This window comes from Diabrotica virgifera, chromosome 10, assembly GCF_917563875.1.
Source record: "Diabrotica virgifera virgifera chromosome 10, PGI_DIABVI_V3a".
Lineage (NCBI taxonomy): Eukaryota > Metazoa > Arthropoda > Insecta > Coleoptera > Chrysomelidae > Diabrotica > Diabrotica virgifera.
In genome coordinates, this window is record NC_065452.1 from 107,153,342 (window position 1) to 107,178,756 (window position 25,415).

The following is a 25,415-nucleotide window of genomic DNA, read 5'->3' on the forward strand; positions in this document are numbered from 1 at the left end:
AGTTTATAATAAACATTAATAAACAAGAATAACCAGGAAACCATAAAAAAGGGCCGATATGAACTTTTATGATTAAATGTGTAAATCTAAATGAAGTTGCAAATTTGTCCAATGTTTATATTTTTTTATTGAAAGGCTGTTGGGAATATAATTCAGTTCAATAATAATAATAGGTACATTAGCACTACAGTCCTAGGAGGCCCACGGCTTGGTTGACTATTATTTTGCATTCGTTTCTCTTCCTTGCTTTTCTTTCCCAGTCGGTCACTTAATCTGATATCTTCCTGCACTTACGCTTTCCATCTTGTCCTTGGTCTTCCTATTCTCTTCTTTCCTCCTATTGCACTAGTTAGGAGGCACTTTGGTATCCTGGTTTGAGCAGTTTGAGGCATTCCCTGCAAGTATCCCATTGCTGTTATTTCAGGCTCTTTGTATAGTTCTTTTAGTTCTGGGTTTGTTCTGCGTGTCCATATGCCATTTATGGATTTTCCGCCGTATATTTTTCTCAACACTTTTCATTCCCGTATCTGAAGTTTCAACTGTTCTGCTGCTGTTCACTGTTCTGCTGCTATCACCTCGCTCTTACCAGGTTCACACGAGATGACAAGAATACCGCTTCCAGGTACTCAAATTTCTTGACTTTTTCAAATTTGTAGGTTTTATTCTTGGATCTAATCAGCGTAAGGTACTGTCCATTAATGAACGGTTCGTCCGTCCATGCCATATATTTGGTTTTCGTTTCATTAATCTTCTCACTGTCTCACTTAATTCTGTTTTACTTCTGCCTATTATCACAATATCGTCTGTAAATGCTAGGTAACGGTGTGTTTTGGAATATACGAGGCCAGACCTGTTTATGTGTGCCTCTTGTAGGTCTTTCAATTTACTACATCCTAAAATATTTTTGTGAAAGTTTTCTTAAAATTAACAAATTTTAAGGGTTGAAAACAAATTTTTAGTCATCTGTTAATAGGACGTTGGCGTATAATGGGTTAAGAATCTTCTTTCTTCTTTAGCCCATTTCTATCCAACTTTGGACATAGGTCTTCCCCAAGTCTTTCCATATCTGTCTGTTCTTGACTGTGCTTTTCCAGTGAGTTCCTGCAGCTTCTTCTGCTTCCTGTCCATGGTCTTCAGTTTTGTTAGGAAGCTGTTTGGGTTAAAAATAGTTACAATAAATTTTGTAGTCAATAGAATATATACATTTATTTTGTCTTATACGTAGCTTGGTTAACATTTACAAATACAGCTATCTAATGTATTAACATATTCCAGTAATTAACAACACAAAATTAACAATACAAATTTTAAATTCGATGTACTAGGTATATATAAATTATAAATAACATACTAATTACAGCATCTTGTACAAATTTGCAGTATAACGAGGATTGCCATTTTTCTTTTTAAAATACTTCTTTGTAACTTTTCCCGTTTGGCCATTTTCACATTGCCTTATACGCTCATAAACTTTCATGAAATCTTCCATTTTTAGTTCAATACAGTCACATATGTTAAATATTCTTTTTGAACAGTCCATTTGATCATCTTGAGGTAATCTAGGGGCATATTGATGAACTCTACGGAGGATTATAACAGCTCTTCTTTCGGTTGTGTCCTCTGGTCTCACACAGTGAGTTATTTCATTTGCTGCAAACCCACTACAACCAATTGAAAAATATTTTTTTAGGAAACTAAGCATAATTCTCATTTCTAGATACTCAATCCGCCTAGCAAGCGTGGTGTTTAAATGCCAAAACCCCCTCAGCATGACAAGACATTCAAGAAAAGTCCCCTACCCTCAGTCCCCAGCAGCTCAATTGTTTCCAACCAAGTTAGCGGTAGGATTAAGGGACAGCGGGCAGAGTGTGCGAAAAATCCCCGGGTTGTAGGAGACTACTATCAACGACAAACGCTGTAGGTACATATTACATACAGGGTGAGTCATGAGGAACTACATACTTCTACCTCGTATGGTTCACTTCACCAAACTTAATTCATAGTCAAATTTGTTTTTTTTTTATAAAAAATTAAGTAATCGTGTGGGAAAAAAATAAATATGCCATTTTAATTGCCTATTTGTCTAATTTGTAAAATTCTTATTAGAGTTTTCAAAAACCGTAGAGGGTTACATTTTTCCTAAGACCAAAACGAACTAATTTTTTAAATCCGGAGAGGATGTTTTTCTAGTTTGAATAAATCAGTTGGGTGATAACTTATAAATTAAATATTTGTTAAAAAAATTTGATTTTTTTAATAAAAGTTAATTTTTTTAAATCTATGGTTCACTTCACCAAACTTTTAATTCATAGTCAAAGGATCCCGCCGAAACCTTATGGGAAATGGCTCTCTGTCAAATGCTCTGAAACTTTGGATTCTGGTAGTCCTTGATGTGTAGAACAAAAGACTCCATGGGCGCGTAGCTCCAAAAAATCATATTTCTAAGATATAAACTTCTGAAGTTATAGGTATAGTGAGGACGTTTGAGACGGAATAAATTCATTTTCTCAAGAATGGGCGACTCTGGAGATAAATTACGAATCAGGTCAATTTTTATTTTTAAATTATAATTTTTTGGCATATATATCATACTAGTGACGTCATCCATCTGAGCGTGATGACACAATCGATGATATTTTTAAATAGGAATAGGGGTCGTGTGATAGCTCATTTGAAAGGTTATTTAATTCTCTATTCACTAATATAAACATTAACATAATCATTTATACAGGGGGCTCAAATTTGTTTTTCAATTAAATTAATTGAGACAAAAAGAAGAATGTATATAATTTATTTAATTCGAAATACATTTTACTGCTGTCAGAAAAGAGAAAAAAAAATGTTTATTTGATAAATAAATATTGTTTTTCGCTTAAATTCAATATTAAAGCTGCCACCCACCTGCCTCTTAGCAGTTTGAACATTTAATTTAAGCGAAAAGCAATGTTTATTTTTCAAATTAACATTTTTTTCTGTTTTCTGACAGCAGTTAAATGTATTTCGAAATAAATAAATTATATACATTTTCCAAATTTGCCTCAATTAATTTATTTAAAAAAAAATGTTTGGCCACCCTGTATATGTAATTACGTTAATGTTTATATTAGTGAATAGAGAATTGAATTACCTTTCAAATGATCTATCACACGACCCCTATTCCTTATTTAAAAATAAGCGTTGGAGGAAGTGGAAGGGAGGGGGTTGACAAATTAATATTTTTTTCTGTTTTCTGACAGCAGTAAAATGTATTTCGAATTAAATAAATTATATACATTCTTCTTTTTCTCTATCTTAGAACTATGATTTTTTGGAGCTACGCGCCCATGGAGTCTTTTGTTCTACATATCAAGGACTACCAGAATCCAAATTTTTAGAGCATTTGGCAGAGAGCCATTTCCCATAAGGTTTCTGCGGGGTTCTTTGATTTTTTTATAAAAAATTAAGTAATCGTGTGGGGAAAAAATAAATATGCCATTTTAATTGCCTATTTGTCTAATTTGTAAAATTCTTATTAGAGTTTTCAAAAACCGTATACAGGGTGAAATTTTTTTTAAGACCAAAACGAACTAATTTTTTTAAGCTGGACCTGATTTTTTTCTAGTTTGAATAAATCAGTTGATTGGGTGGTAATAGTGTAACGATTGACCAAAATAAGAGACACATCGATCTTACCGTTCAAAAATTATGACGAATACAAATTTCTGTAAAAATGAACAACTCGCCCTGTATATTATTAAAAAATTGGGGCAGACACTTTTTAATGGTCATTTGTTATCCCCCATAGGGGCCTCCATACGAGGTAGGAGTATGTACAATTCCTCATGACTCACCCTGTATAATAGTAAGAAATTTACCGAAAGATGAGAAAATTATGCAACTGGAAAACTCAAATATGTCAAATGGGGTATTATAAGAATTAGCGAAGTCAAAAGAAGAAGCGAAGATCAGGTCAAACTAAAATAGCAACATATTCCACTATAAAGGGGAAACAGAATCGACAACTTGAGGAATATATATGTTTATTAATACACAAAAATACAACAAAACATACAGAGGAAAATGCATCGAGGACAACATATACCACTGGTCCTTGCATTTGTCGATTACGAGAAGGCTTTTCATTCTGTAAAGTTTGGAATAGTACTGGAAACATTAAAGCAAAGCCGAATAGATTACAGGTATTAAGTCACTAATCAAAACATTTATGAGAACGCTACACCAAGTATGCGACTACACGAAGACACAGAAAAATTCAGCTTAGGTCGAGGAGTAAGACAAGGAGACAATATTTCACAAAAATTGTTCACGGCAGCTTTAAAGACAATATTTAAGCACAATCAATGGTAAGATATGGGCATCAATATAGACGGAAAAAGATTAAATCCTACGAGGTTTGCGGATGGCGTTGTATTAATCTCAGAAAACTTACAGGACACAATTTATATAATAAATTCGCTTAAAACTATGTCTGATAGAGCAGGATTAAAAATAAACTTTGAGAAAACTAAACTTATAACAAATCCCGTAATGAGTGGAAATATAACTACTGACAATAAAGCCATACAACAAACAGACACAACTCAAATGGACATCGCATATAAATGAATTAATTAAATCATGCCAACAGAGAATAAACCTTCTAAAAGTTCTTTCTAATCACAAATGGGGTGCAGATACAACTATTCTTCTATGGTTGTATCAAGCTCTAATTAGAAGCAAACTAGATTACGGATGTATATGCTACGAAACTGCTACTAAAAATCAATTGAACAAACTGGACATCATCCAATCCACAGCATTACGCATAGTTTTCGGAGCTTCCAGAAACACGCCAGTTAGCAGCCTTCAGGTCCTTGCAAGAGAACCTCCACTAAATGTGTTGTGCTAGTAAATATCTCAGTGTAAATGAAAATGAAAATCCCTTCATAACAAGCTTAATAAAGAAAAACTCTCCAAATCTCTACTCAAGTTCTACTCTTAGAAACTTATCATTCAACGAACGCATTAGTCGATTTGAATATGATGTATATCAGTTGAGAGCCTCGTCTACAAACAGATGCCAGTCTCCTCCCTGGAATGTTCAAATACCAAAAGTAGATTTTACCTGACTCAACCATCCCAAGCATTCACACAATCCTTCTGAATTAAAACAACATTTCCACTCTATCATCTCCAGATATCCTGATTTCAGACTAATTAGCAATGGTGTAGCTGCTGCAGCTATTTTCGAAGACAGTACCTCTGTCATCCGCCTAGCCAATGAGTGTAGCATATATACTGAAGAACTGCAAGCAATCTGCAATGCAATAAACCTGTGAACCACCTCAGATATAAATTTTCTCATCATATCAGATTCTATGAGTGCCTTAAAGGGTATCAAACAGATGTATCCTACTCATGGCAACTTAACACAAATAAAAGACATGCTTTACAATGCTCAAACACGCAACAAAAACATAAGATTCTTATAGGTGCCATCCCATGTTGGGATAATAGGCAATGAAGCGGCTGATAGAGCATCAACAGAAACAATCAATAACACAGCAATTCCTGTGATGGAAAACATACCATTTTCAGACCAAAAAACATTAATAAAAACCCTCCTTCACAAAACCTGGCAGGAAAGATAGAGCCAAACAGAAGCAAAACTAAAAATTATCAAACCAGATGTTGCTTGGGCTTCACTACCACTCCCAGCTCAAAGACATGACCAAGTAGTCCTCAACAAATTGCGGCTAGGTCATACAAAATTCACACATGGATACATAATTTCCAAGAATCCTCAGCCGATGTGCCACAACTGCCAAATACCAACTTTAGTACAACATATAATGATAGACTGTCCAGTATATATAACAGCAAGATCCACAGCAAAAATACATCCCAACCTGAAAGAAGCTTAATAAAAAACATTACTGAAACAGTAAACTATCTTAAAAATTGTAAACCTTATAACAAACGGTAAGATTTCACATGTATTTTTCAAAATTGCTATGTAAATATGTCATGTATAAAAACTATTTCTAAAATAAAATAAACCACCCCGCTAATAACCCTAGGGGTTGACGCAGTTAAAAAAAAACAGACACTTACAAATATCTGAGATATGATGCAAAAATCCGTAAATAAACTCACAATGAGCCATGCAACGTGCAATGCTAAACGTAAGCCTTCGAGACCACATACATAAACCAACAAATTAGGCAAATATCAAGAGTTCAAGACTTCATCGAAAGAATCACGACGCTTAAGTGGAACTGGGAAGAGCACTTAGCTAGAACACAAGATGGTCGATGGACAACACGAGTCATGGAATGGAGGCCCAGAAACTATAAAAGAAGCCGAGGACGACCACCGGCTAGACGAACCGAAGACATAAAAAGAGTAACGGAAAACTGGCTACAAGTGGTCCAGTGTAGAGAACATTGAAAGAAAACTGAGAGAGGTCTATGTCCAGCAGTGGATGCGATTGGCTGACTGATCATGATACTGAATGTAGTCTGCAAGAATACATTGAATAAAACATAAAACAAATAGCAAAACCATCCATCAAAGAAAAATTTAGTTTCTACTGGAAATGTACATTCAAAAGAAATATAATACTAATTCAAATTCCTAATCCTAAAGAAGAACAGGAAGCATTTACAATACCGTAGATACAATTGAATCCAAACAGCTTTTATTGTAAGGGCATATGTAATGCGAATGAATAATGAACGATGGCCAAAAATTAAACTATATGTTCCATGGAACAGAAAAATGAGAGGAAGACCAGCACTGGAATTGAGAGAAGGAATCAGAGGAATAATGAGAGATAGAGCCATAAATGAGGAAGAATGGACCGACCGAAAAAGGTGGAGATCGAAATGTGGAATGCGGCAGAGGCTGTAGGACCCCCGTAGGCATCTAAACATACCGTATATGTATTTGGAACCTAGGAGTTTTCTATTGGTTCGTTGCAGCACGCGGTCATATTTTAACCAATAGGCGGCGAGGTCCCAAACGCATATACGGAATGTTATTCGGTTCCAAATTCATATACGGAATGTTAAATATTCGTACACCGAAAAAGATAAGTTTTTATTAGAGTCTGTTAAAAGGAGATTAATTTTAAAATACTTGTTTTGTTACTGTATTATTAAATAAAAATAAAACAATTATAGTATTTGGAATGTTATTTGGTGCGAAATTCATATAGTGTATGTTAAATATTCGTAGAACAAAAAGACGTTTTTTATTAAAGCCAATTAAAATGAGACTGGTTTTTAATAGTATATTATGCAACGAGCATTTTTATATGATGGTCATTATGAAGCGCGTATAAGGGATACGAAACGAGCCGCCTAGCGGCGAGTTTCGTATAGAGTACGAGATTCATAATTATAATTAAATGCAAGTTGTTTACACGATTTTTTCTATGATCATTCACAAAAAAATATATTCAAATTTATTAATTTTGTAACGAAAACAAATTAAGTAGTTTGTCAGTCTGACAGTTTGTTTACATATTGAGAACTGTCAAAGAGTATGTATTTGATTCGCCATTGGTTACTGCGCGTGTGCCACTTTTATCGCGAATGTCATATCGCGATTCTATTGGTTAAAAATCTGTATCCTAATGAAAATATGTATCATAATGAAGTTTATTATGATACAGGTAGTGACATCATAATTGATATATTATAGTATGAGAATAGAAAAATTATTGTTAATGTATTATTAAAGATCCACAAGGAAAAAGGTTTTCCTGTAGTTGGCTGTATATCATATAATACAAAAAAAAACGAATAAAGTCCTTTATAAAAAGTCTATATTTACAATCCCTAAAAAGGCTACATCACAGAACTAGTTTTAGATTGATTGACCAATCATCATCAGTGCTTTCCTAAAATGAATATAACCTGATAAAATGATGCAAAGGTTTTAAAATTTTGAGTACGTTTAAAAAAGTCGTAGGTTATACCTACTCACGTGTCCTTACCACGCTAACCACCAAAATATAATATTACAAATTTTATTTACATATATTACATAATTACAAATATTTTGGTGGTTAGCATGTAAGATCACGTGAGTATTACGTACAACTTTTTTTAACCGTAGTCAAAATTTTAAAACCTTTGCACCATTTTATAAGGTTATATTCATTTTAGGAAAGCACTGATGATGATTGGTCAACCAATCGAAAACTAGTTCTGTGATGTAGCCCTTTTTAGGGATTTTAAATATAGACCTTTTATAAAGGACTTTATTTGTTTTTTTGTATTATATGGTATACAGCCAACTACAGGAAAACCTTTTTCCTTATGGATCTTTAATAATACATTAACAATAATTTTTCTATTCTCATACTATAATATATCAACTATGATGTCACTACCTGTATCATAATGAACTTCATTGTGATACAGATTTTTAACCAATACAATCGCCATATGACATTCCCGATAAAGCTGGCACACATGCAGTAACCAATGGCGAGTCAAATATATACGCTTTGACAGTTCTCAATATGTAAACAAACTGTCAGACTGACAAACTACTTAATTTGTTTGCGTTACAAAATTAATAAAGTTGAAAAAATTTTTTTTGTGAACGATCATAGAAAAAATCGTGTATACAACTTGCATTTAATTATCATTATGAAGCTCGTATTCTATACGAGACTCGCCGCTAGGCGGCTCGTTTCGTATCCCTTATACTCGCTTCGTAATGACCATCATCAAAATATACTATTAAAAATGTATAATAAAATGTATAATAAAATGTGTATAAAATGTGTAATATACTATTAAAAACCAGTCTCATTTTAACTGGCTTTAATAAAAATTATCTTTTTGTTCTACGAATATTTAACATGCCGTATATGAATTTCGCACCAAATAGCATTCCAAATACTAAAATTGTTTTATTTTCATTTAATAATACAGTAACAAGTATTTTAAAATTAATCTCCTTTTAACAGACTCTAATAAAAACTTATCTTTTTCGGTGTACGAATATTTAACATTCCGTATATGAATTCGGAACCGAATAACATTCCGTATATGCGTTTGGAACCTCGCCGCCTATTGGTTAAAATATGACCGCGTGCTGCAACGAACCAATAGAAAACTCCTAGGTTCCAAATACATATACGGAATGTTTAGATGAACCCCATAGATAACAAAATAAAATTCCAGATTTATTATTATACATTGAGTTTTAAATAATATACAATTTTCTATGATTCTTAATTACCTGATTGAAGTGATGACTCCTCTGGGCATTGCTAATTCAAATAATGGTTTGGAGCATCTTAGAGGCTTATATTTAAACTTACATCCAAAGCAAAGGCAGCTATCACTAAAAAGACTCAGAGACACTATTGGTCTGTCGAAAATATGAGGCGGATCAATATGAGACACTATGCAACCACCTGGTCGATAATCGTTGATGACTACACTGTTAACGAAATTCTTTGGAAGAATTTTTGCTTCAATGAGGGGATTGATAATGCTTACTGTAATCCAACTTGGTATAGGATCTACGGAATTCTTTGGGAACAATTTTTCTCTTCCTATACCACTTTGTGGATTCTGTGAGCCATAGGTGTACCGTTCGCCAAAAAAATACCTTAAACATATAAATAGGTATACACGTAGACAAAAATATTGCATATTTTATCTTCAATCATTATTTTTTTTATATTTTTTATCTTTGAAATATTATGTATTTTTTTTATTTGCACGACCTTTTCGCGACTTTTTCGATTTTTTGCACTTCATTCAAAAGCTAAAGAGTTGACATAAAATTACAAAATTAAGTTTTTTAGAACATTGAAATGAACCTTCAAAATGCCGGTATTTGAAAGTTAAAAAGCTAATTTGTTGCTACGCAAACTGCAAAATAAGTGAAAATGGTTATTTGTTAATAACTTTTACTAAAACTAACCTTAGAACTTTAGTGTGTCACCCAAAGTTGGCTATTGACGTACTTAACAAACCTTCAAAATTTGAGACCGATCCATTAATTAGTTTAAGAGTTATTCTATTTATTTATCCCAGATACCTTTATTTTGCAATAAGATAAGACAGCAAATAATGAAGTTAGGGCAATTCTGAGTATGCCAAATGAAAGTAGAAAAGTGATAGTATCAAAATATATGAAAAAAGATAAAAAAATAATTAAAATAGTCAAAAATCCTAATGCCAAATTTTTGAAATTTGGTAGTTTATAAACATTTAGAATAACTTTAAAAATGTTCTCCGTGGAAACAATCTTTTTATATATTCGAAAAGATAGTGTTTTAACACGAATTTTCAAATAAAAAAATTTAGCCTGGGTTTATTTGGGACAAAGTTAGCCATATGTTTTTTGTTTAATTCACAGCTAATTTGTTTATAATAATTAAGAAATCTCATTAATGCCATTTTAAAGAATGGGATTTTTATTTTTTCTTAAAAAATTTGCACAAACATTGTAACTTCACTGTACCCTCTACGATTTTTCAAAAATGCAGTTCAAACGATTACTAGGGGGAACCTACAAATCCACCAAGTTAAAATACCGAAAAAGCAATTTCAAACGAATATAATTTTCTGTATCTCCGGATCAGCTCATGGGATTTTGATCTTTCTTTTTTTAATATGTATGTAATTTCTACGTACATTACAAATATGCAATTTGTTTATAAATTTATTAATTAATAAACAGTCTAATTTGTTTAAACAATTTTTGAAAAATATTTTTTTTACAAAAGTCTATTTTTTTAATCATAGTATCATTAATGATCATAGAAAAAGTTAAAGTACACTTTAATAAATAAATTATTTTTATTAGATAATTATTTATTGAAGATAATTTATTTATTAAAGTATACCTTGACTTTATCTATGATTAATAACGATAGTATGATTAAAATCATGGATTTTTGGAAAAACATTATTTTTTCAAAAATTGTTTAAACAAATTAGACTGTTTATTAATTAATAAATGTCTAGACAAATTGCATATTTGTAATGCACAGAAAAATTACATGCAAATTAAAAAAAGAACGATCAAAATATATTCAGTAGATCCCGAGATATAGAAAATGATAGTAGTTTTAAGTTGCCTTTTTAGTTTTTGAACTCGTGCATTTGTCGGCTCCCAGCTCCCCCTTCACTTGTGAGAGGGCGGCACAGGGGCTTGAAATTTTGATTGGGGGGGGGCAAGCATTATATAATATACAATACATTATATTATATAATGTAATGATGAAAACTGAAAGTATTTTTTGTAAATTTCAGTCATTTTCAGTTTCAGGGGAGGGGGCAACTGCCTCCCCTAACCCTATCAAATGACGCCGCTGGGGCGGCAAAAATACTGTACAAAAAATATTTGTATTTAAAAATTAAAATCGAATAGCAAATATGTATATTCATCATTCATCCATCAATGAAATAGAAGTGGGCGTTCGTTTCTAAATAAAAGAAATTGCATTCATATCAAAAATAAAACAAACATAGCATTCTGTTATCTGAAACCTAACACTATTCATCCAAAAAAACGGAAGTCATAAATTTAGTGATTATTGGGCCGCCAGAAGCTCCGCAAAGACGGTGAATTGACTGATCACATCAATATTGCACATATTGCAGAAACTAAAGATTACCAGTAGGAAATCGAGTTAGAGTTGGGATTTTCAAACTGAATTATTACAAGGAGATAATATTCGTGTCGTCGCACTGATATAATACTCCAGCCAGGGAAATAAGCAAGAAATAGACCATGTTCGGGACAATGAAATTAATATCAAGGTAGCTGACTACTTTTTAGTTATTGTGGACTTGACCTATAGGATGAAAACCATCATGTTTCCTGCCTAGAGTTCGTGTTTTTAATTATTAACAATTTGGTGCAATCAACGCGATTTTTTCCATTTCTTGCACTCAATTAAAAAGCTAAATAGTTGATATAAAATTACAAAATTTATTTTTTTAGAACATTGAAAACCTTCAAAATGACGATTTTTGAAAGTCAAAAAGTTAATTTGTAGCTTCGTAAACTGCAAAATAACTGAAAATCGTTATTTATTAATAAGTTTTCCTAAAACTAACTTAGAACTGTAGTGTTTCGCTTTACTCAAAGTTGGGTATTGGGGTACATAACAAACTGCCAAAATTTGAGACCGATCCATTAATTAGTTTAAAAGTTAGGTATTCTATTTGTTTATCCCAAAGACCTTTGTTTTACAATAACAAATGACAGAAAATAATGAAGATAGGACAATTCTGCGTATGCCAAATGAAAGTAGAAAAGTGATCCTATCAAAATGTATTAAGAAAAGATAAAAAATTATCTAATATAGTAAAAAATACTAGTTTATAAACATTTACAATAACTTTAAAAATTTTGTCGTAGAAAACATCTTCTTACATAGATATTCGGAAAGATGATATTTTACTCGAATTTTTAAAAATGTAGTTCAAATGATTAGTCATAGTAAGTGAAGGGGGAGCTTCTGCGTTGATTGCACTAAATTGTTAATAATTAAAAAACGAACGCGAACTCTAGGTAGGAAACATGTACGTTTTCATCCTATAGGTCAACAATTAAAACAGTTGTCAGCTACCTGGCGGGAGCCGAAAAATGCACGAGTTCAAAAACTAAAAAAGCAACTTAAATCTACTACCATTTTCTATATCTTGGGATCTACTCAATGAATTTTGATATTTCTTCTTTTAATTTGTATGTACTTTTGTGTAAATTACAAATATGCAATTTGCCTAGACATTTAATAATTAATAAACAGTCTAATTTTTTAAAAAAATTTTGAAAAAATAATATTTTCTCAAAAATCCATTTTTTGTAATGATACTATCATTATTAATCATAGAAAAAGTTAAGGTATATTTTAATGAATAAATTATGTTCAATAAATTATTATTTAATAAAAATAATTTATTTATTAAAATATACTTTAACTTTTTCTATGATCATTAATAGTATGATAGAATTGATTCAAAAAATGACATAACCCAGACATCCAAAGTGAAAGTTATCCTCGAACATCAAATTGTTCTATATCGTCCATATAATGTTCAGAAAAAAGGTACACTTTTTGAGCGTCGGGCTTGGGGGGGAGAGGGAGAAGTCGGTAAATTCGTAGTTTTTTACGTTTTTCGTCAATATTTCTAAAACTATGTGGTTTAGCATGAACAACATTTTATACAAAAATGTTCTACAATAAATTTGAAATAAAAAATGTCCGATACATAATCCTTCTAAAATTAACGATTCCAAAGTTACGGAGGTAGTATAGTATAATTGGTCCAAAAAAAGGCCTAACCTAGACATCCAAAGTAAAAGTTTTCGTCAATATTTCTAAAACTATGTTTAAGCGTAAACAATGTTATATACAAAAACGTTCTACATAAAATTTAAAACAAAAATGGTCCTATCCTTAATTGTTATAAAATCAACGGTTCCAGAGTTACGGAGGGTGAAATGTGGAGGTTTTCGATACTTTTTACATTTTTTGGGCAATTGAAGATGATTTTGGGTGGTGAGGTTGACGTTTAATTCTTCAAGGGATTATCACTAACATACCATCGGCCACTGAAATAGCAAATCCTGTTAAAGAAAATTTATTTCAATCAGTAAAAATATTATAAATTGCCCAAAAAATATAAAAAGTATCGAAAACCTCCAATTTTCACCCTCCGTAACTGTGGAATCGTTGATTTTATAACAATTATGTATAGGACCTTTTTTGGTTTAAATTTAATGTAGAACATTTTTGTAGAGAACGTTAAAGTATATTTTTAGAAATATTGACGAAAAACATAAAAAAACTACTAATTTACCGATTTCTCCTCTATTTACCCTCCAAACGGGACGCTCAAAATGGTGTAACTTTTTTCTGAATAATATCTGGAGCATATAGAACAATTTGGTGTTGGAGGAAAACTTTTACTTTTAATGTCTGGGTTAGGCCTTTTTTGGACCAATTATACTATACTACCTCCATAACTTTGGAGCCGTTCATTTTAGACGGATTATGCAGAGGACCTTTTTTGTTTCAAATTTAATGTAGAACATTTTTGTATAGAAGGTTGTTCATGCTAAACCGCATAGTTTTAGAAATATTGACGAAAAACTTAAAAAACTACGAATTTACCGATTTCTCCCCCCTCTTCCCCCCAAACCCGACGCTCAAAATGGTGTGACTTTTTTCTGAACATTATGTAGACCATATATAGTATTTTTACTACAAAAACGTTATTACGTAGCTCAAAATTTTTGACGTAAGAGAACTGTCAAAACATTAGAATGTGACTTTCCATTACTGCCATGTTTATTATAAATATGGCAATAATGAAAAGTCACATTCTAATGTTTTGACAGTTCTCTTACGTCAAAAATTTTGACCTACGTAATAACGTTTTTGTAGTAAAAATACTATAGAACAATTTGGTGCTGGAGGATAACTTTCATTTTATATGCCTGGGTTTGGATCTAGTTATACCATACCATAATGATGTGATTAAGAAAATAGGTATTTGGAAAAAAATAATTTTTTCAAGAAATGTTTAAACAAAGTAGACCCTTTATTAATTAATACATTTATAATAAAATTGCATATATGTAATGTATGTAGAAATTACATACAAATTAAATTGTTAATAATTAAAAAAAGGGACGTGAACTCTAGACAGGACACGGGTAGGTTTTCTTCCTATAGGTCTACAATAATTAAAAAAGTAGTCAGCTACCTGAATATTTCAGTTGTTATGAAAATGATGCAACAGTGTGAAATAGCTTCAGTGAAATACCAGTTAAAAAAATAACGGCTACTGCTATCGCAACACATTCCTATCTTATACTAGTGCAAATTGCAAATTATACATAATCATAATTTTTCATTTTTATGTAAAACATTCTGTGTTTATTTTCACCGGTCAAAAGTGAATTCATACCATACTGTGATCAGTGTGATTTTTGTTCTTCTCACTTGTGTAAAATATTATTTTTTATAAATTCTATGTTTCTCATTTTAATACATTTCCAGACAATACATTTCTTATTTAAGGGACCGTTCAAGTATTACGTAACGCAGGTTGGGAGGGGGGTCAAAAATCTTCAAAAATTGCGTTACGTAGGGGGGAAGGGGGGTCAAAAATCTTCAAAAATCGTGTTACATAATACTTGAACGCTCCCTAAATAAAAAATTCTGCTTGCATTTTTTTTCGCAAAAATGGTACATGTTTGAAGGGCGGCTACTAGAGAATTGCCTAGGGCGGCAAAATTCGTCTAAAATGCCAGCTTTTCTAATATGTATAATGATTTTTTCTACGGACAATATTTTTTAAAGTTATTCTAAATGTTTATAATCTACAAAATTTCAAAAATTTGGCATTAGGATTTTTGACTATATTAATTATTTTTTTTTATCTTTTTTAAATACATTTCGATAATATCACTCTTCTAGTTAAATTTGGCATACTCAGAATTGCCCTATCTTCATCATTTTCTTTCTTATCTTATTGCAAGATAAAGGTCTCTGGGATAAACAAATAGAATACCTTTTAAACTAATTGATAAATCGTTCTCAAGTTTTGAAGATTTATTAAGTACCCCAATACCCAACTTTGGGCGAAACACTAAAGTTATAAGGTAGTTTTAGTAAAAGTTATTAACAAATAACGATTTTCACTTATTTTGCAGTTTGCGTAGCAACAAATTAACTTTTTAACTTTCAAGAATCGGCATTTTGAAGGTTTTTAAATGTTCTAAAAAATTAAATCTTGTAATTTTATGTCAACTATTTAGCTGAGGGTTTTATGTCAATGAGGGTTACACAAAAGAATATATCCTAGAAGCCGTAAAAACCTTTACAACAACAACAGGGGAAGAGTTAAAACCGGCAATAAATACTCCAACGAATTTAAGACTACAAATGGCTTATTGCAGGGATGCTGTACATCTCCGACACTGTTCAAGATATTCCTGGAACAAATACTTCTTAAAATCATGGAAAAGGAAATGTGAAGGGATGGGAATACCAATCCGGGACAACTTCTTGTACACATTAAGTTTTGCAGATGACCAAGTGGTAACGGCTCAAGATGAAGAAGATCTGTCCTATATGCTCCGAAAAATAGAAGAGGAATACACAAAAATGGACTGGAAATAAACCTAGAAAAGACCGAATACTTAACAACAGAACAAGAACCAGTGAGAAACTTGGAAATGGACGATGATATGGAAATTAACGGCACTGAAAAATTCAAATACTTCATACGGATTCATACTCTCAAAGAATGGAACCACCAAGCAAGAGATAACCAGCAGAGTAACACAGACAAGAACATGTATTAAACAAATGAACGAGGTACTGTGGGATAGACAGATTACTATAAATACAAAGAAGAGATGAATATATACAGTGGCGTACTGAGCATGGTTCCGCGGGTTCTGCGGAACCCGGGCCCGCTTTAACGCGCTTTTTGCTTCTTTTGTTTCTTATTTGTTTGGCACATTTTAAACTACTATTCGTTGCAAGATATTTCGGATTTAATCAGATTTATCATTTAGTAAAGTACCTTTAAACTTTGGATATAATTTAAAATTGAACCTAATGTAACGAAAGACTAAGGGTGACTATTCGTTACAGCATTAATCGAGTACAGTCATTTTGTGCTTGATATCAGTCCAGTCCCTTACTCTGGGGAATTCCATCCGAATTATCTTGCAACGGATAGTGCACAAGTACACACTACGAAATGTAACTGCTTAACAAATTTTAACTTTTGTGTAGGTATTTATAAATAAAAACAAAAAATACCTATTCATCAAAAAATTTGAAAACCAAATTTATCAAGTAACACAGAGAACGTTATTTATTGTAAGGTTCCTTCATTTTACCTGCTAAACAAATCCCTTGTCTCAACATTTGTTTAAAGAATAACCGCCGTTGCCTACCTAAACACGTGCTAACACAAACACTTTTGTATTTTTAATATTAGCACGAAGTTGTAAAACTGCAAAGTTGCAAATTCGGAAACAGATATTCAATGCAAGTTTTCTACTGTCATAAAAATAATCCCAAGGCGCTCGATACTTCTTTTGTTTGTATAGCACCCTCATAAACTGCATAAATATAGACAATTATAGTGGTATTTAAGTTGTAAGGATAATAAGGATAAAATATAGACACTAATTTATTTTTAAAAAAATCTCGTCGTTTGATCAACCTCACCGATCCAAGGTTTTTTTTTTGATATTTTTTTATTTAAGGGTTTTATCTCCCTAGAGATTTGTATGTAATTATTTAACTTATTAATAGATGTATTATAATAAGCAATTTGAAAATCTATTTTGTTGATATAAATTTCATTCCAATGTTCATTTTTTAAAAGCTGTAGTAGTTTTCCGATATTGGTTTTTAATTTATTATGACTGGAGATTTAGATGTAGAAAATTTTTGAATTTTATTATTTATAAAAGCGGCTGGCATAAAGTAATCAGTTATGTCAGTATGAAAAACGATAATATTAATATTAATTTACTGCTTTAACACGGTAAAATATTGCAAAACCTTCAAACCAAAAAAATTTAAAGAACGGCTTGGATAGACATGAAATTTGGCATACACATAGCTAATAATGCATATGGGATGACTTTCGCCCCTTCTTGGGGTGAACAAATATACGTTTAAAATAAGTCCTGAATTGGATGAACTAGGTAAATAATTCTAAGCAACTTTTTTTCTATATTGTTTTTTCACTAAGTCAATACTTTTCGAGTTAATTGCGAGTGCAAATGTTTATTTTTCTACAAAAAACCACATTTTCAGGCGTGTTTTCGCAAATAATTCAAGAAGTATTTTATTAAAAAAATACTATTAGCAAAAATATAGCTGATAAAAAAGTAAAAAAAATGGAGTATATATAAAGTTTGTAGACCCGTATATAGCAGTAGTGTTATAGATAATAAAAAATAAGTTCTACCACATAACCAAAATATCAAGCAACATTTTCGCGGGAAGACTGATTTCAATTTTTTTTAAATTATTTTAAAAAACTTGGTTTTTCTTTGTTAAAAAAGTTTCTAACATGAAAAGTAATAAGTTACGATCAAAATAAGGTTGGTCGAAAAATTGAAAAATGTAATTAATCGTTACCGCTTCACAAATTACTTTACTTATGTATTTTTTATAAGATCTGTAAGATTCATTGGTTCATAGTTCTTATTTTTGAAAAGGTTGTAGTTAAATGGGCTAAACGAGTCACTAATCACGCTTGTATACAAATTTTGAATAGTCATATCTTAACCAATTTTTGTCTTCAGGAAAACAAAAAGTCCAAAATATTTTAAATAGCATATTTTTTTACTACTTGAGATTTTTGGTATCACCAATAATTTTTAAGTTATTTCAAAACAATTTTCATAATTAAAAAACAATTTTTACTCAACCAATTTTTTTCAAAAATGAGAACTTTGAACTGATAAAACTTACAGATGATATTAACAATACATAGGTAAGTCAAGTAACTTGTGAAGCGGTAACGATTAGTTTCATTTAAGATGCTAATTAGGTAGTGATTTTTACGATTTTTTTTTACCAAGAAACGGGACCAACTTTGTTTTGAGCGTTCCTTGTTTACTTTTGATGCTAGAAACTTTTAAAGAAAAACAGAAATTCAGCTTTTTTAAACACTTTAAAAAAGGTGTGATGAATTAAAATATTCAATTTGGAATTTGACGAATAAGAACCTACTTTTCATTACCTACGACTCTGCTCGTGCTCCTACTGGGTCTACAGAGGACTTTTTGAGTTATTTCCGAAAAACCCTCTAAAAACGTAGTTTTTTTTGTTGAAAAAATGAACATATTCACTCGCAAATAACTCAAAAAGTATTGACTTAGTGAAAACAATCTATGGAACTAAAATTGCTTAGAATTAGTTAGTTTATCTATTTCCGCACTTATCTTGAACGTGTGTTTTTCACCCCCGAGAAGGGAAGAAACTCACTTCTCGGACAACATCACACATCAGCACAATATAACCTTGTTTCTTTGACATGTTAGCTATGTTTATGCCAAATTTCATGTCAATCCAAACGGTTCTTTAAAATTTGGAGCAACAACCGTGAGTAAAATGAACTATACATTAGCTTGAATTTTTATAAAAAATCTGTGATACATTTCATGATATATGATGATTTATATTCAATGTTTATTAAAAACTTTTGATATACAATGCGTGATTTTATAGGGCAGGCGGGCCCGCATCCCAACTGGAACCAGGGCCCGCTGATCTGTCAGTACGCCACTGAATATTATAACACCTTGGTACGTAAAGTAATAACCTATGGAGCAGAGAATTGGGTAATAAACAAACGAAACAGGTAAAAAATTACAGCAACTGGAATGTAGTTCATGAGAACATGGGCGGCATTTGATAGGGTCATTTGCCCCCCCTGACCCTAAAATTGACTGAAATTTACAAAAAATACATAAATTTTCATCATTACATCATACATAATGTACATCAGAAATGGAGGAAGTAAGGGAAATACTGGAAGATATGAGAAAGGACATAAAAGAAGACATAAAAGAAATAAGACAGGGACAGGAAGAGTACCTGCAAGTAATTATGGAACTGAAAAGAGAAAACTTAGTCTTAAAGAAAGAAATATTGAAACTGAATGAACACGTCGAAGAATTAGAGAAAGATAAAAGGAAAAATAACGTCGTAATCACAGGGTTAAATCTACAAAGCTCAAATCAAAAAGACATGAAAACTGAAATAAAGAATTTGATAAGAAATGAACTAGAAGTTGAATCAGACATAAAAGAAGTTAAGAAAATCAGCGAAAACAAATGCCTAGTGAAATTGTTAGATACAGAAGGAAAAACGAAAGTAATAGAAAATAAACATAAATTAAAGAAAAAGAGAAATCCAGTCTATAGTAACAATGATCTCACCGCAAAAGAAAGGGAAATAGATTACCACATAAGAAAAAGGGCACAAGCAGAGAAGAATAGGAGTAAACAAGTACAGATTAAATACCAAAAAATTATAATAGAAAATGAAGAATGGATATGGAATAAAGAAAAACGAGAACTCGAAGTCAGAATTGTGAAAAATTCAAAAAACTGATATACGAAAATACGACGGAAATAATGGAGACGACAATGGCAGGAATAAAGACAAAAAAACCAGAGAACGATAATAAAATAAAAAATAATAACGGAAAACAGCAAGGGCATGAAATAATAAATAACGAAACGATAGAAATAGGTATTTGGAACACAAGAGGAATAAATGGCAAAGAAGAGGAAATAGTCGAAGAAATGAAAAAACTGAAAATTGACATATTAGGAGTCACAGAAACAAAGAAGAAAGGAACAGGAATTAAAGAAATAAAAGACGGATACAATATGTCCTACATGAAGAACATCATCGATGTCCAATTTACAAATGAGAAGATTTTAACAGTTCAAGTAAAGATTAAACAAGAAAAGTATAGTTACATCATAACATATGCACCAACTGATAATACAAACAAAAATGAAAAAAATGAGTATTTTGAAAAACTTCAAGAAAGAATAGATAAGACAGAGAATAACAATTTAATAGATAATAATAGGCGACATGAATGGAAGAGTGGGAAAACAAAATACTGGTATAGAAAAATGGCTAGGAATAGAGGGAGAAGAGAGGAGGAACGATAATGGAACACGGACTATAAATTTATGCATCGAAAATGATCTGATAATAGGAAATTCAAAGTTTACACACAAAGACGTCCACAAATACACAAGGGAAGAGAGGGGTAGAGGCGAGAGATCAATCATTGATTATTTCCTAATTAACTCCGAGATATGGAAAGCAGTCCAAAATATTAAGGTAAAAAGGAGCGCAGAGATTGGAAGTGACCATTACCTAGTCAAAATGAGTTTTAGAATAATAAAAGACATACAAAATTACAAGAAGAGAAAAATAATAAAAGAAAAAATCAGAAGCTACAAACTGAAAGAAATAGAAGTTAAGAATAGATACCAGAAATGCCTAGAGGAACATAGGAAAAGAGAAAATAAGTACCAAAATATAGAAGAAAGATGGAAAGATTATAAACATAGTCTATTAGCAGCTGCAAAAGAGAGTTGTGGAGTAATAAAATTAAGTAATAACCCCAAAAAACGCACGGCATGGTGGACAAACGACTTAGAAAAAATAGTACAATAAAAGAAGCAACTGTGGAAAAAATACCTAACAGACAGAAAGCAAGAAAGCTATGACAAATACAAAGAAAAAGGAACAGAAGTTAAACAGATGGTTAAAAATAACAAAGACAGAACGTGGGTAGAATTTGGAAATAAATTAACAGAAGCATTCGGTGAAAACCAGAAATTGTTCTATAGCACACTTAAGAGCATGAGAAAACCAAAACCAAATACATTGAAAAACGTGAAGGATAAGAATGGAACCATACTTACAAAAGAGAATGAGATTATGGAGAGGTGGAGAGAATACTTTGAAGAACTCTTGGAAGTGGAACAACTAGAAGGAAATAAGATAGAACAAAACAAAAATCAACACACTCCACAAGAGCAACAGGAACAGATAGGAAATATAACACAAAAATAATTAACAAATGTAATCAACAAAATCAAGATGGGAAAAGCACCGGGACATGACGATATAACTGCAGAAATGGTGAAAGACACGAATGAAGAAAGACAACAAGAATTACTAAACATCATGAACCAAGCTAAAAATGAAAAGAAAGTACCACTAGACTGGCAGATAGGCATTATAACACCATTGTATAAAAAAGGAGATAGCAAAGAATGCTCAAATTATAGAGGAATGACACTTGGAAGCACAGTAGGAAAACTTTATGCTAGTATACTAGAAAACAGGCTAAGAGAAAAACTGGAAAACACCTTTGAGGAGAGCCAGAGTGGTTTCAGAAAAGAAAGAGGGACGAACGATCAGATTTTCATAATAAGACAAATAATAGAAAAAGCTCTTAAAACAGAAAAAGAAATACATGTATGTTTCATAGAATGGAAAAAGCTTCCGACAGAATTAAAAGAGAAGATATTTGGAAAATACTAGAGAAGAGAAAAATTTAACAAGATCTCATAGGATGCATCCAGAATTTATACGAAAAAATGAAAAGCTATGTAAGGACAAGAAATGAAAAATCAAAAGTATTCGATAGCAACATTGGATTAAAACAGGGTTGTGTCCTGAGCCCACTACCTACTCTTTAACCTAGTATTAGATGACGTAATAAAAGAATACAAACACAAATGGAGAAAATATAATGTAGGATATTGGAAGTTGAGAATGATACATATAACAGAACTATGCTACGCAGACGACCTGGTGATCATTGGGGAGTCAGAAAAACAATTACAAGAAAATATAAACATATTGTATGAAGAGCTTAAAATCAGAAATATGAAAATAAACAAAGAAAAATCAAAAACAATGATCATTGGAAGACAAAAAGGAAAACATGAAATAAAAGTAATGGCAAGCAACTTGAACAGGTAGACAGATACAAGTATTTGGGGGTAATCATAAGCCGGGATGGAAAATTAGAAGATGAGATAAATGAACGAATTGGAAAGACTGGTAAGCTGTACAATATTATTAAGAGTAACTTTTTAAAAAAGAAAGAAATACCCAAGAATATAAAAACGGAAATAGTAAAAAAGATTGTGAAACCCACTCTAACCTATGCCTGTGAATCTTGGGCATTAACAAAAAGACAAAAGAATAGACTAATAAGCACAGAAATGAGATTTTTGAGAACAATAGAGGGGAAAACAAGGAAAGATAAAATTAGAAATCAAACCTTTAGAGAAAATCTGAAAATACATCCAGTTACAACAACAATCGAACAAGGACAACTTAGATGGCTCGGACATGTACTGAGAAGAGGAGAAGAGAAAATAGTAAGAGAAATATATGAAGCGAGAGATATGGGAAGAAAGAAGAGAGGAAGACCAAGAAAGACGTGGACAGAAGAAGTGAGAGAAGCGGCCGACAAAACAGGAATAAAATGGGAGGAAACAAAAACATTGGCCATGGATAGAAGGAAATGGAAGGAAATGTGGAAGAAAACGACGGAGAACCTAACTCTGTAATAACTCACACCGAAAGGTAGACGAGTTCTGGATTAAGTAAGTGAGTACATAATGTATTGTATATACAGGGTGTCCCTAAAAGATTGGTCATAAATTATACAACAGATTCTAGTGGTAAAAATAGGTTGATTGAACTGCACTTACCTATATACAATAGTGCACACAAAAAAGTTACAGCCCTTTGAAATTACAAAATGAAAATCGATTTTTTTTCATATATCGAAAACTCTTAGAGATTTTTTATTGAAAATGTGCCATTATTATAGTAGCAACATCTTAAAAAAAAATTAAAGTGAAATTTGTGCACCCCACAAAAATTTTATGGGGGTTTTGTTTCCTTTCACCCCCCCAAACTTTTGGGTACGTTCCATTTAAATTATTTTTGTTGCACTATTAGGTAAACACAATATTTTTAAAACTTTTTTGCCTCTTAGTACTTTTTCGATAAGCCAGTGTTTATCGAGATATTTTGAATATTTGTCGAATCCACCACATATTTGTACTATATATGGTTAGGTATGATTATAGAGAGCTGTTAATAATCTGAAAATTTATTTATAATTTACATTATTAGGCATATTTTGAAAAAGAAGCCACATCTCGATAAAAGGTGACTTATCAAAAAAAGACTAAGAGGCAAAAAAGTTTTAAAAACACTGTGTTTACCTAATGGTACCACAATAATAGTTTAATTGGAACGTACACAAACATTTGAGGTGTTTAAAGGAACAAAACCCCCGTAAATTTTTTATGTAAATATATTAAAAAAGAAGCTGCATCCCGATAAAAACTGGCTTATCTAAAAAATACCAAGAGGAACAAAAGTTTTAGAAACGTTGTGTTTAACTAATGGTACCACAATAATGCATTAATTGGAACATACAAAAAAGTTTGGGGGGGTTTAAGGGAACCAAACCCCCATAAAATTTTTATGGGGTGGGCAAATTTCACTATAATTTTGTTTTAAGATGTTCCTGCCATCAGAATACCCCATGTCCATTTTCAATAAAAAATCTCTAATAGTTTTCGATATATTGAAAAAAATCGATTTTCATTTTGTAACTGCAAAGGGTAAGTTTTGTAACTTTTTTTATGAGCACATTTGTACTAAGGTAAGTTAGGTTCAATCGAACTATTTTTGACCCCAGAATGTGTGGTATAATTTATGACCAATCTTTTCGGGACACCCTGTATAATGCTTGCCCCCCCCCCCCAATCAAAATTTCAAATGACGCTTCTGCATGAGAAGAAGCTGTAGAGTGACAAGAATAGATCGCATTAGAAATGAGGAGATAAAACGAAGAATGGCAGTAGATACTCTGCTATACATCGAAGAAAAACGTTTAATTTGGTATGGACATGCGAGAAGAGCAGATCGTACAAGGTGGATATCAAAGATTTCGGATTGGAGCCCAATAGGAAAGAAAAGAAGAGGTAGCCCCTCGAGATCATGGAAGGATGAAGTGGACGAGGCCACGGAAAGACGAGAGTTTAGAGAATGAGAATGGCAGAACAAAAAGGACAGGAGACTGGAGACGTTGGGTGAAAGAAGGAAGGCGGCGACAGCTGTAAATTCCTTATATAGATAGATAGATAGATAGTCCAGCACAACTTATTTAACAATAAAAAGTACAAAACTTTACCAAAGGAAAAAATATACTTCAAAACAAACTCAAAATAAAATATGCAATATTTTTGTCTGCGAGTGTATAATCTTTTTAATTATGAGTTTGCACATTGTAATAATTGTTAAACTTACTTATTTCTTAAAGGTGTTACATCGATTGTAGATATTTTTAACATTCCATTCCTAGCTTTCTGTACAATTTCGTTTACATATGCCTCAAATGTCTCAATTTTATCATCTGAAAACACAAAATACTGGCGAATACTGTTCTGTAACTTTTGGATTAGTACATCTTCCTTTTGAATATTAGAAAATAGCTCAGTTTGACTAAAAAACAAATAAATTAAAATTAACAAACAAAATTGCAGACAAAACTTACTACTCCATAGAATTGTACATCTTTCTTGTATGGTTAACTATATTCGAGAATATAGTAATTATTAGTAGTTTTTTTTTTGTTAAAAAAACAATAAAACAAATATTCTATTAATTCGATAACATCTTTTGCTTTCCAGTATTATTAGTTGCCTATATTCAGGATGAGATTAAGTATTCATTTTATAGAGCCATTTATTAAATTTAATTTTTAAAGCCAAATTCAAAATCTGGCCTTTGATGTCTAAAACTATGCCTGTAGTGCGTTGTTTTCGGT

At 31.7% G+C, this 25,415-nt stretch overlaps 1 protein-coding gene across 1 annotated transcript; it reads right to left on the reverse strand.

The window, feature by feature from the left end:
- Positions 1-1,179: 1,179 nt before the first annotated feature.
- Positions 1,180-25,211, reverse strand: LOC126878555 (RNA demethylase ALKBH5-like). Its single transcript, XM_050641338.1, has 4 exons — positions 25,143-25,211; positions 24,896-25,090; positions 9,241-9,615; positions 1,180-1,661 (listed from the first exon to the last, which is right to left on the reverse strand). Exons 1-4 carry the CDS (start codon positions 25,160-25,162, stop codon positions 1,355-1,357), a joined length of 897 nt encoding a protein of 298 aa, XP_050497295.1. The 5' UTR covers positions 25,163-25,211; the 3' UTR covers positions 1,180-1,354.
- Between the last annotated feature and the right edge of the window lie 204 nt (positions 25,212-25,415).